General features: G+C 36.9%; 1 protein-coding gene across 1 annotated transcript in view; it reads left to right on the top strand.

The window, feature by feature from the left end:
- Nucleotides 1–11,788, top strand: part of STRN (striatin, calmodulin binding protein) — a 53,591-nt gene extending 41,803 nt beyond the window's left edge. Inside the window, exons 10-17 of the mRNA XM_009880391.1 lie at nt 2,077–2,252; nt 3,285–3,332; nt 4,004–4,125; nt 4,968–5,135; nt 7,320–7,460; nt 9,774–9,881; nt 11,231–11,317; nt 11,404–11,788. Coding sequence (XP_009878693.1) covers nt 2,077–2,252; nt 3,285–3,332; nt 4,004–4,125; nt 4,968–5,135; nt 7,320–7,460; nt 9,774–9,881; nt 11,231–11,317; nt 11,404–11,573 — 1,020 coding nt within the window. The 3' untranslated portion in view covers nt 11,574–11,788. The remainder of the gene's footprint in view (nt 1–2,076; nt 2,253–3,284; nt 3,333–4,003; nt 4,126–4,967; nt 5,136–7,319; nt 7,461–9,773; nt 9,882–11,230; nt 11,318–11,403) is intronic.
- Nucleotides 11,789–13,554: the final 1,766 nt, after the last annotated feature.

The raw sequence follows: 13,554 nt of genomic DNA, 5'->3' as shown, positions 1-13,554 counted from the left end.
CTTCTTGGTCTCTGCAACTACCTAAAAGGATCACAGAATCACAGAATTTTCAGAGTTGGAAGTGACCTCTAGAGATCATCTAGTCCAACTCCCCTGCTAAAGCAGGATTGCCTAGAGCACATTACTCAGGACTGCATCCAGGCGGGTTTTGAAAATCTCCAGAGAAGGAGACTCCACAACCTCCCTGGGATGTTGTAGCAAGGTGGGTGTTGGTCTCTTCTCCCAAGTAGCAAGCCATAGGACAAGAGGAAACAGCCTCAGGTTGTGCCAGGGGAGGTTTAGACTGGATATTAAGAAAAAAAATTTCTTCGCTGAAGGGGTTGTCAAGTGTTGGAACAGGCTGCCCAGGGAAGTGGTTGAGTCACCATCCATGGAGGTATTTAAAAGACGTGTAGATGTGGTGCTTAGGGACGTGGTTTAGTGGTGGACTTGGCAGTGCTAGGTTAATGGGTGAACTCCATCTTAAAGGTGTTTTTCAACCTAAATGATTCTATGAGAATGTTATCCTGCCAGAACTGGCGTGCACTGTTAGGCCATCTGAGGTGTCGGTGTGGCTTTCACAGATGTGACACAGAGCCTGTGCTGCTGGTATGGCAGCTGGAGGGCAGGCAGAGTTCCCTGTCACCTAATCAACATTAGATGCCTGTGTTGAGGCAACAAAATTCCTCTCTAGATATCTGTGAATACTCTGTATGTCTTGTAACCTTTTTGCTGAGACTTTCTTGGCCAATCTCCAGAAAATCTGTCAGAGTTGCTAACTTTGAAGTCCTGCCCCGTCCTTGCACCAGCTCCAGTGTTTGTCTGTTCTCATTGAGCCAACTCGGCTCAGTAAACTGGCAAAGAAACTGAGCTGTCTCTGAGCAGACAGTACATAATTACTAAGAAATATGATGAGGCTAAACCTGCTGTTTGTTACCACACCTTTCTCATCATTTAAAATCTATGGAATCACTTAATTGAAGCAGTTTTTTATTACGAAATCCAGAAGTAACAAAACTTAAGAAAAAGCATGTTTGTTCTTAAATCTTCCCTCCCTTCCCCCATTCCAGAATAAAATGTAGATTCTTGAAGTGGCTCAAAACAGTTCTCTCTTCTTTGCAGTTAATGAGACCAAGTTATTTGTGGTTATCTGAAGCTTTCAACATAATGAAATCATCAATATTTGAATTGTGGTTGTTTGTTTTCCTCATTTTCCATAGTCACCAGCAGTGGTTATGGGAAGGTAAATTTAACTATGGCAGTGTTGACTGACAGAGCAGTAAAAGTCTGTTTAGCATTTTACATCAATGTTTGCTCAGAGGAGCAATGTTGAATAACTTATTTTTTTAAGGGCTTTCTTTTTGGATCTGCTAAAAATGCATTTATTGCCAAATAATTGTGTCTGTATATGTGATAGTTTATTGCTTGCCAGTTATATTCTTAGTGTATAGCCAAGTCCTTTTTGCCTTTTTTTTTTTTTTTTTTTGTCAAGCTTTGTCTTTAATTATTATAGAGCTTGTGTTGCCTTAGGTAAGTTAGATTGTGTTCCTTTCGGTGCTGCTAGAAACTTCTCTTTTTCTTTTATATCTCTACTTCAGAGATGCCATGTCAGTGGTACTTCAGATACTCAGGGATTACAGCTTGGTTGAGTCAGGCCCAGTGTTAATGAATGAGGGGGTTGGACTAGATGATCTCCAGAGGTCCCTTCCAACCCTGACTATTCTGTGATTCTGTGAGCCAGTAGGTATAGATCAACTTCCAGATACCAAACTGAGTTCACAGCAGTATCAGACAGAAAGGTACTTTTCAGGTGTTACATTGTGTAACTTAACAGACCTGGAGTATTTCAGATTTGCACAGAATGTATTACTGTGGATGCAACGTTACTTGTTGCCTTTGTGGAATAGATCTACCTTTGTTCTCTCTCATTGTGAATTGTCTGATCACTGTTAAATGGACTGTTGCTCAAGAGCAGGTTGTTATGAAAAGTGGGTGAGGTAATTTGACATCTTCTGAAAATGCCAAACTAAATTTCTGATTTCTTCCTTTCCTTGTGCCTTCTAGATTAATTACAAGTTTGGCATTTTTTTTTATTAGATAGCAAACAATAAGGATGCACTGAGAAAGACTTGGAACCCCAAATTCACGTTAAGAAGTCACTTTGATGGAATAAGAGGTCTCGCTTTTCATCCAGTTGAACCAGTCTTAATAACAGCTTCAGAAGACCATACATTAAAAATGTGGAATTTACAAAAAACAGCCCCAGCAAAAAAGTAAGATTATTTTTTTTGCTTTGTTTCAAAAAAACATTTTCATTTGTGAAGGGAAAAAAAAATTGTAGAGGCCACTTCACTGGATAGCCCTTGCAGTTAATGGAAATCGTTCCTTGAATGTAAGAGCAGAAAAACAAGGTCTTAGAGAAGGATGGAGACTTTTAAAAAGTGCCAGAAGAAATCCATCCATGTTCGTAAATGCCTTTTGTTTGTGAAAATGAAAACCGTTCACTTTTCTAGATTTTCCTTGTAGATAACATGGTAAATTAATTTACTAGTTAAACTATTTGGATGTGGCCTGCTGGTGTGCTTGCATGTGTATATAAATGTATAAAAATGCATTTATATATGTGCATATATATGTATACACATATATGCATATACATGTGTATAGCTTTAAAATATGACAGAGATGTTACTAAGTTCCTTTGTACATTTTCTCGTGTATGTTGCTGGGGATTTGCAGAAATGAGAGTGAATTCTTAGCAGGGCTAATATAGTAGGGGAGTACATCATACCTTTTAGGAGGTCTGGGCAAAGCATCTGGTCTTCCTGCAGTCTGTAACCAGCACCTGATTGGTAAAGTTCAGAGCAGCAGTTTAAGTGGTTTATAACTGTGCTGCAGCATTTGTATAAAAACAAGGTGTCATAAGCTCCTTTCCTCTGGCGGGGATCGGGAATGCTCAATGATATATTCCATGTGATACCGATGGCCCTCCACTGCTTCCCCACCATTGGTGTACCTACCTACTGGTTTGATTGGCATGTGAGGGTTTGTGGACTCTCTACCTTGAAGGTCTTTATACAAAAAAAAAAAAAAACCCAAAGCCAAGCCAACCAACCAAATCTTACTATATTTTGAAAGAATGCAAAGAATTCCTAGATGTATGAAAATTCATTGGGTGAGGAAGTTGTAGGAGAAACACTTCAAAAGATGTAGCGGTGATTTTAAGAATTTAGCAATTCAGGCAGCAATTGTAAAGCAGTGTGTGAAATCATATACGTGTTAACATTTTTTTGTACTTCATTTAGGAGTGCTTCTCTTGATGTAGAGCCAATATATACCTTCAGAGCACATAAGTGAGTATTTCCTGAGAAACATTGTTATGTTTTGAGAAATATATGATTTTTAAGAAGACACAGAATTTTTTTTAAAAGTAATTTCCTTTTTGTCAACCAGTAATTTCAGGTGATGCTTTTAGTTTCCACGTTATTTAAAATATCTGCATATATTCATCTCCTTTCTGCATAATTATTTATGTCCAGAGCTAGGTACACCACAGTTTTAAAAAGAAAAATCTACAAATTATACAGTTCAAATTTGATTAGGCGTTCCGTTCATCATTGCAGCTCTTGCCTTTTTGTCAGGTATGTGCATCCGTAGAATGAAGCTGTTTGCAGTGAATTAAAATCTACTGAATCGGTTTCATGGAAGAGTCTTAGATCTTTTAAAAAGGGAAAAAAGCTGTTTATGCAAGATAACAGAGGCTATAGTTTAAACACATGAAACTTTTTCATATTTCATGTGCATTATAATTAAATTGTCCTGGTTGTAGTTAAATACCAAATATTGTGGAGGTTTTTTTGTGGGAAGTGTTGTAGCCTGGGATCTGACTATATACAGAATTTTTCTTGCAGTCTGTGCAGCAAGTGAGTTGTATCTAACAGGGAAATTTGCAGATTCTATTGACATTGGTTTTCGCATAATGGAAATGTTAATAGTCAATGTTTCTGGGGGGTGATTTTTCCAGTGGACCAGTGCTCTGTGTGGTGATGAGCAGTAACGGTGAACAGTGTTACAGTGGGGGAACAGATGGCCTCATCCATGGCTGGAATACAACCAACCCGAATATTGACCCCTATGACTCTTACGGTACGTTGCTGTCACACACACAAGTGAAACGATACATTTAGTGACATTAATGTTATGTGGCTAAAATAGTATCATTTGTAGGTAATGCATCTTTGAAAATTTAAAAGTGAAAATTGAATATTGGCTACAATTACTTTAAGTAAATTTTTGTTTTAATACTGATGCTGTTTGATGAGAAGATAAAATTTGTCACTTTTTTAAAAAAGGCCTTGATCTCATCACAATTTTGAGAAACAGCTAGGTTGAAAAAGTACAGGACTAAACCTGATACTTGGCAAGTACAGCAAATGTGTATTTTAATGTTCTGTTCTTCAACAAGTTGAGAGAAAAAAAGGTTGTATAGTCTGAGACTAAAGCTGTTAACTTTGTAAACAGCTAAAAAGGCCCAGTGTGGTAAGATTTACCAGATGTGAATGGATGTCAGCCTTGTGTCTGTGTTGTTTTAAAACATTTTTCACTTCTCGTAGCTTTGGATGCAGTTGGCCTCAAAGCTGGCTTTTGGAAAAAGGGACCGATGTGCCAATAATTAATGGTTGTTTGAGAGTGAATTTTAATATCAAAGTATGTTTTTCCAACTTTGCTTCAGCAGAAGGGACAGTATCATTGTTTTGTTCCATTAGTTGTAAACTGGATAACTGAATGCCATGTATGCTGATGAAATTCAAGCATCTTCATACAAGAATAACTGGGACTTCTATATCAATGTGACCTGATTGGTCTTGGTTTTGGCTTTTTTTATGGACTAGCTTCTTAAGGTTGGTCCATAAGCAGAGACCAAGATACAACTATTGACTTAATTCAAATTTTGTTTTGAAATGTGGTTTGTTGTGTTTCGTTCACAGATCCTTCTGTTTTAAGAGGTGCTTTTGTAGGCCATACAGATGCAGTGTGGGGTCTGGTTTACAGTGGAGCACACCAGCGTTTGCTGTCCTGTTCAGCAGATGGTACTATACGTCTGTGGAAAGCTACAGAAATTGCTCCAGCTCTCAATATATTTAATGATAATCAAGGTACAGAAAATTTCCCTACCTTAAAGTTGATGAGCATCACTGTTCAGACTGCCATAGTTTTGGCTACTGAATAGAAATCTTTCTTTGTTTGTTTTGCTGGATTTTATATCTTTATGAATGTTTTTGGGAAGAGTAAATTTTGTGTCTCTTCTTTTCCTTGCACACCAACTGAATAGATACCTACACACAGGGGGACAGTCATGTACATTTAAAAGCTGACTGCTGCAGATGATCTGCTGATGTTGCTGAAACCATGGAATCAACTCCATAGTTCAGATTCAAACAGAGTTTTTTTTAAGACCCTTACTTTTGGTTTGTCCAGAATAAAAAGCCCTTTCTTCCCCCAACAGAGGTTTGGAGTAGCCAGTGCTTCATCTCAGGCCAGTGTCATTGTACCTTCTGTATTCTTTGTGCCTCTAACACAGAGATTCCGGCTGAATTTCTGAGTTTGCACATTAACTAAATATCAATAATGTACTCATCCTAAACACTGCTAGTTGAAAAAAATGTACTCCTTTGGATTTAGTTACTGAAATGTCATGCGAATGTCACAAATCAAAATCCTACCGTTTAGAGCCTAATTTCTTGAAGCTGCTGTCTGAAGTTGCTCTAGAATAAGCCCATTAACATCGCTAAACTGTCTTAGAGCTGATGGTCCTAAAGGCAACCCAAGAACTGAGACAGTTCCTTGGCTCTTCAGAACAGCTTTGAGGCAAACTTTGGCATAGCTGAACAGACTTAAAAAATTATGGTGTAAAGCTGGTCAGATCTGCCATTACTTGTTAGTTAAAATAGACTGAGCAAACTAGAAAAGTTCCATGAGTTTTAGTTCTTGCAGAACTGTATTTCCAAAGGTCTGCAGGGTTCTGTGAAAAACATAACAGGTTTGCTGCCAGCTTGCCTGCATTTCTACTTTAAAAAATTCCTGGGAGTGTTTTTTTGGCTGGGTTTTTTGGAGGTTTTGTTTTGTTTTGTTTTTATTTATTAAATTAAAGGGGAAGGGGGAGTAGTCTTGCCTTACAGAGCTAATCTTTGGGTTTTTTATATTCCAAACCAGAATGAAATCTGGTTGTCAAGTTCAAAGATCCTCCTTTGAAAATGAGTTTGCCAATGGCTTATTCAGAACCTTGAACAAACTCTCTAAAATAGCTAGCAGTCATCATTTAAGTCCTTTAGATTAACCATTGTAGGCTTACCAGGATGCTGCAGATAAGCAGGCATGTCTGTGGTAGAAAAGGTCACTTCACAAACAGTACGTGTTTTCTTCTCACACCAATCCTTTTTGTCTTTTTTTGGAGTACCTGTAGATAAGTACCACTATTCCTGAGGTTGTGTGTCCAAGAAAGACATTTCTCCCATGAATCTTAGGTGCAGAGAGAGGTGGTGATATTCCTGCGTTATGTGGATCCATGGACATTAGGTTGCTTAGCATTCAGTGTCTTGCTCTCTACCTCTTTCTCCTCCTCCTGGTACCTGTTACGATCAGTGTTGTTTTTTCACATAGGAGGTGGTCAACGGGATATTTGAGGAGAAAAATTCTACAGGATATTTCCTATACCTAAGTTCTGCTCATTTGGCCTTCTGTCCTGTAGTGTTCAATAGCTACACTGTAAGGAGATAGATGTATACCGTAATAGGCAAGATAGACAAATCTTTGTAATAGGAGTTTATAATGTATTTATGTAACTTACTATGCTGACAGCATCAGCATATAAAATTTGCATATAGAAAGTTTTGGAGTTTTTTTAAGTTCTGAATTTGCCCAGGTTAATAATAACATTATTCATCAATCATGTAAATAGTTTTACCCCTGCAATTTTGTGTGCTTTTACTTGATGCAATGGAGGTTTGTTTGAGAACTGCTCTTACAGTTATAGGAAGGAAAAGGGAGGCAGGGAGTTCTTACTTTCTTAATTTCAAAGTAGATTTCTGTCCAGCTATGGTTCCAGATACATCATCTTAGTAAAGAATGTTGGTGATAAGCATATCAGAAAAATGGGATTAAAATAGTGATCATACAGGGCAATCTAGGTTGGCATAATGTAGATTTTAAAATGTAACATCTCTTTTCATAATCATGGCCTTTTGGATATTAAAGTGCTTACTGTTTGGAGGTTTGGTTGTATTTTGGTTTTCTTTACATCAACTAAATCTTCTGAAAATGTTCTCTACATTGCTTTCTAGAAATGGGAATCCCTTCATCAGTAGATCTTGTGAGCAGTGATCCAAGCCTCATGGTAGCATCATTTAACAGTGGACACACTAGCATTTTTAACATGGAGACAAGGCAACGAATTCTTACCCTGGAGTCGAGTGTGGATAATAGTATGTATCAAAAAAAAACCAACCTAAACACAAATGCTTGTTTAAGATTGATACTGTTGATAGTCTTTTAGGCAGTGTCATGATAGATTATAGCATGAATTATGTTACAAGCTGTATTTTGAGATGTAGCAGTAAATTATTACTGCTACAACAGACCTCGTGGCTATTTCAGTAGCAGAAGAGTGCACATACTTTTCAAATAAGGTAGAAGAAACAAGCCCATGCTATCTGGATTACTCTTCAAGGAACAGTAGCACAAGGAAAAGCACACATTTCTTTAATACAGTCCAGTGATCTTTGCAATTTCAAGATTTCCATTCTTTTCTTCAGTCCAAAATTGCAAGACAGAGATAATATCAGGAAAATCTAAAGTTGAATTTATTAAAAATTTGGGAGTGTGTGTGGATTCTCTTTTTATTTTTCCTCAGAGGTACCCATTTTCGAAGCTTCACATACACTCTTGGCTCATTTGCAGTTGAGCTTTCGTTGAAGTTTTCACTGTAGGAAAAAAGCAAAGCTCCAGTGGAAGAGTATTCACAAGGTCCCATATAATGCCATGGATCACGACAGTGGCTAATATCAGAGGTTTTGGAGGAAACTGTAAGGAGCCTGCTATCAGTAAATTGTTTTGCCCTGACATTAGGAAAGAGACCAGAATGAGGTTTCATATTCAGGCCAAAATGATAAACTGATAACAATATAAACATTCAGTCTTTTTTAAAATTTTTTTTTTCTCCTAAATGCTCTATGTCACTGAATTCTCCTATTTAATTATATTTTTAAAAGGGAGTAAGCCCTTTTTGTTGGCTTGCTTGTCTGTTTTAAAACAGTTAAATTACTCTGTCATTTCATGAGAGGCAATGGAAAGTGCAATCTCCCGTCTTCATATTATTCCTTACTGTGCAGGTTTTCTTTTTTTTAATGCACATCTTTGTTCCTGTCTGAAAAAAATAGTCCAAAATCAGTTATCTCTATTCAGTGGAAATTACCTTTCTTTTTTTTTTCCTTTCCCTATTTTTTTCACCACCTCCTCCTTACTGTAATTCAGTAATATTCCTTTAAGAAAAAGAGACTGCAATATGGCAACCAGTAGTCCCTGTTTAGTATTTCTAGTTATATAACAGTACTGTAAAGCTTACACATATTTAAAAAAAAAAAAAAAGACATTATTTCTACAAGAACAAGGCAAGAGGAAAAGGAATCACCTGAAATGCCCTGCCACCACCACTTAGGGACTCTGCTGTTCAGTATAAGCCTCGCTCTGCTTGGCATTTTAAACCTGTGAGGATAGCTGGCTGGGATGCAGTCTCATGTGCTTATAGTAATTTTAGGGGGGTTTATTAATATGAATGTGTTTGGGTTTTTTTCCTCAGTTTACACTTTCATGATTTTTACATGTCCTGTGGATGCTGACACTACTTGAAGGTTCAGATTTTTATAGACGGATGTAAATTGAAGTCTTTACCACCTTAGTAGCAAATGATCCTATAGTAATATTCCATTCTGTTTATTTTAGTAAGAATTTTGATTAGATGATGTTAGTGTTCTTTGGCAGCAGTTAACTAAATACAGTCAACTCACACATGAAAGAAGATAACTTTATTTTGGTGTTCTGTGGAGTAGCTATTTGTGTTTTGTGGTAATCTATGTCTCTTAAGACCACTCTTGCACCAGTCTGTGCATCACAGCAATGCCTAGATTTCTAATCAAATAACCTCCCATACTGTTTGTGTGTGTATATATGTATATACGATATTTCAAGATTCTTGAAGGCTAGGAAAATGGCTCTCGTCTGAATAGTTTAGCATTGTTTTCTTCACTAAGAATTTTAATCCATATACGTAAAATAATAGTAGGTGGGTTTTGCTCTGTGAGGGTGAGGACATGGGATCTTGTTTGTTTGGAAACACACTGCCTGCAGTGTTTATTTTCCTGTACTGTCTGTATGTTATGAAGAAAGTTTGGCTTGATGAGAGGAGGGATGTGGAGGTGGGGAAGTGCAAAAAAGGTATTTTTAACTCAGTTTTTGGCTTCACATTCTTGCCTGATGCACCCATCTAAAACTGTGGCCAAAAGTTGGACCTTATTTGTTTGTATTTACACTCATACATATGGCTTATGTATGCCTCTGGGTGTGTGTAATTTGGAAAGGATTTTAGAGTAAACCACCTTACACAAGGTGCTAGCTGAGAGTTTCCATTTTATGAAGATGAGGTTTGTTTTGCAAATAAAGTTGATTACATATTTATTTCTTAGTAGCAGTCTTTCAAAGAACTTAGTGACTTACCTGTATTGATATGTGTTTTCTCTTAGCACTCAGTTCCTCCTGTCAGATAAACAGGGTCATCAGCCATCCAACTCTTCCAATTAGTATCACTGCTCATGAAGACAGACACATCAAATTCTATGACAACAATACAGGTATGCATCTTTTCAGCAGGTCTGAGTCATAGTGGTTATACAACATAATCATAATGACATTCTGTTTATGTTTTAATATTATTCACATAAATGCTGAGGGGTGTCAAGAATTGGATATCCTCTGAAATGGAAATCTCTCATCACCAGCAGAGCCCAAAGATTGCCAGGCCACTTAAAACTTTATTGGCACGGTGATAAAGAACTTGCATCATTCTCTGTCCATTTCTTTAAGATGCCTTATGTATGGAGATTATCAATATCTAATGTAAAAGGAAGCTTTTTCAAAATCTTTATGTGCTTATGTTCATGTTTCTTCTGTTGTGTTGTCTGTGTTGTTTTGATCTGAGGGCAGAAAGCTCTGGCCCTCCTTTATTGGTTCCAAGACCTCTGGCTAATGGCTTGGAGCTGGAAGTTCCCTTGTAGGCATCGTTCTCAATTTGATCTGCTGTATGTCTCCAAATCTCTCATTTCTGCAGAAACAGCTGGACAGCTTATAATACTTTTTCTAATTTGTAGTGAGTCACACTGAGATGTGTAATTATAAATCTCATGTTTTACAGGACTTTTTGATAGAAATAGTAGTATTAGTCTGGTATTCTGACTGTGAATCTTGATAATCTTCGGTTTGTGACTTCTCTGCTTCCAGGTCATACTGTCTTAAAAGTTAAATTGAGATATTTCAATATTCTTGTTAATTTTAAGTTTGCTGTTCCCCAGATGTATGTTAAATAAGAAGAGGTGAAAGGACCCAATGGAAGCTGAAGAAAAAGCTGAAAATAGCCGATTTGTTTGATGATGTAGTTCTGTAATAAATAGTAGAGGAAACTGCAGCTCATTTTTTTAATTATTATTATTATCTTCTGCAGCCAAAAAGACCACATTTGACCCATAACTTCTTATTTTTAACATGAAGTCATTACTGTAATTTTAATAAGCTGTAATAGAACATTAATTCTCTCTGAGTTGACTAAAATTATCCTATATTCTCATGTAGTTTGTATTCATTGCTTATTAGTACATTCAGTCCCTGTCCTCATTCCTAGTCAAGATCTTACTGCTGAACTCACTTAGTTCACTTAAAGGGCAGATATTTAAAATGCACAGTGATTGCAGCTTCGTGGTGGTTTTGCAGACATAAAACAAAGGTTTAACGAAGTTGGTGATATTGATAACTGTGGCTTTCCTGAGATTGTAAATATTAAAAGAATGACTTCTTGCATAATTTCAATGATTCAATCATGGAACAAGTTCTTGTATTTATAATATGAGCTATGGCAGGGTTTAAGCAGTGAATACGGATAACAAAGAGAATTGCAGAAAATAACCTAAATAAATCTTTTCTTTTAAAGGAAAACTCATCCACTCCATGGTAGCTCACTTAGATGCAGTTACAAGTTTAGCTGTTGATCCTAATGGATTGTATTTGATGTCTGGCAGTAAGTACATTCAGACTTGATTTTCTTTTTCTCATAATGGTGGCAGACATGACAATTATAAAGAAAACTGTTTCGCCTTTCTTTAGGTCATGACTGTTCGATTCGCTTGTGGAATCTTGAAAGCAAGACGTGTATCCAAGAATTTACTGCTCATCGCAAAAAATTTGATGAGTCCATTCATGATGTGGCATTCCACCCTTCCAAATGTTATATTGCCAGTGCAGGAGCAGATGCCCTGGCTAAAGTGTTTGTATGACAGAGTGCTTGCCTTTCAACTCTAGCTTTGTATGTATTTAACCAGCTGCACAAAAGAGAAGAGGAGGGCGTGAGTCTTCTTATCCTGCCCTGTAATTCAGAGAATGTTTGTAAGTGTTTAGTTTTGCAGGGTGCTGTTTTCTAAATTGATGTTTGTTCTGGTTTCTGTGAGCTCAGCTGGTGCTGAGAGCTTGGAACTCTCAGTTTCAAATAGTTAAAAAAAAAAAAACAACAAAAAACAGAAGAAATGCTTTTATTTCAGAGGGTGTGAATTTTCGTCCAGGCAGGCCTTGGGTGAAACTAGGTCTATGTATTCTGTATTAATAAAATGGAGTACTGGAAAGAAGGGGTCTATTGCATCAGGGAGTAGGAAAAGAGGGAAACTTCCTAGGATGCTTTTCCTTGAGGAATCTTAATGTACTTAAATCACCTGGAAAAAGTGTCAGTTCACATGCTCATTAATGTGTCATGTGGGAGGCACTTTGGCATCCCTTTGTTATTACTAAAGTAGATCTTGTTCAGAGAGCAGTAGCGAATAGTTAATCTCAGCCACCTGGCTGCTAGCCTAAGATAAATGCAATTAAAGGAAAGCAAATTACTAACAGAAATTTAAATGCAGTAAAGTTTTTGTTATATCTTCTGTGTTATACAGTAAATATTTAGTTTGCAAAAAAATTTATATAATTTTTTAAAGACTGTATTAGCGTGTGGCTAGAAGCAGAGCCTTTAGTCTAGTCCCAATTAACAACAGACTGAAGCAGTCTGTATATACTGTAGTAGCACATTTAACTTATTCAGATTTATAATGCTGTTTATTCTTGGAGATCTGGCACAAGAAATTATCACAAAGCTTTCCAAAGAACCTGTCCTGCAATTTAACTATCAAACATTCATCTCCACTTTCTGTTCCTGCTAAGAGTATCATTCTGGGCATTAAGGATAACAGTGATATACTTCTTTTGAAGATTAAACCTATACCTGATGCTTTGTATGAGTCCTACTAGTGCAATAGGTGGGAACTATACAAAGTTCCATCAATTTGAGAGATTCTGCGACTTCTAGAGGTATTTCCCAGCTTCATGATTTGTGGAACTTTCTAACTTGTCTGCTTCACTGGACGTATTGTGCCACTGGTTAGGTTACCTGGAGAATGAGTACTTCTTGTGATTACTCAACAGATGTGCTTTGTTTATGTAGTCAGAGCTTCTCTGTTGATGTGGATGACAAATGACTTTTAATCCGATCTTTTAGTCTTCATATCCCTTCTTAAAGGAAGGTGAGTGGATTCTTTTCTATTATGTGTCATCATCAGAGGTATTGCTGCTCATAAGCCTGAAGTTGGTGTTTTTCTCTAATGGGAACGGAAGGCAGAATTTCTGCTGGAGATATGTTCTGGTGCTGATGTAAGTAGAAAAGAACCCAATGCAACTCTTCCACATACCAGCCTGAGGTTAAGACTGGAAACTGATAAATGAATCTTTACCTTTAAACTGACACTTTTTAAAAAGGAATCATTGAAAGATATCAACATAGGATTTGACTGTGTTGTTTTTAGAGTGGCATCTGGGGATGGGACCACATTTGAAGCTGATCTCAGAGTTTAAATCAACTATATTGTTTAGAATAAAAGGTTGACCTGTGCTGTTTGAGCCTGTGACACATTGTATTTACTGCTAGAATATCCTGGAATACCTTTTATTGCTCAGAATATTCAGATATGTCACTTCATGATATTGATATGCAATATATTTCCATAGATAAGATTAGAACTTTTACCACGAAACAGATGACTACAATAGTAATTCAGATTATTTAGTTTTTATAAAGTGTTTGGTTATGATGGAAAGGGGGAAACTTGGCTGCAAAACTGAGCATTCAACTTTGTGAGAGTTCTGTGTATTTGACTCGTATTCTTTCAGTGTCGTTATTTTATTTCTTTTTGAAGAGGAAATTACAAAGATTTATTTGAAAAATTCTAAAAG

Source organism: Charadrius vociferus, unplaced genomic scaffold (assembly GCF_000708025.1).
Source record: "Charadrius vociferus isolate BGI_N301 unplaced genomic scaffold, ASM70802v2 scaffold62, whole genome shotgun sequence".
Classification (NCBI taxonomy): domain Eukaryota; kingdom Metazoa; phylum Chordata; class Aves; order Charadriiformes; family Charadriidae; genus Charadrius; species Charadrius vociferus.
This window is presented reverse-complemented; position numbering and strand designations above follow the sequence as displayed.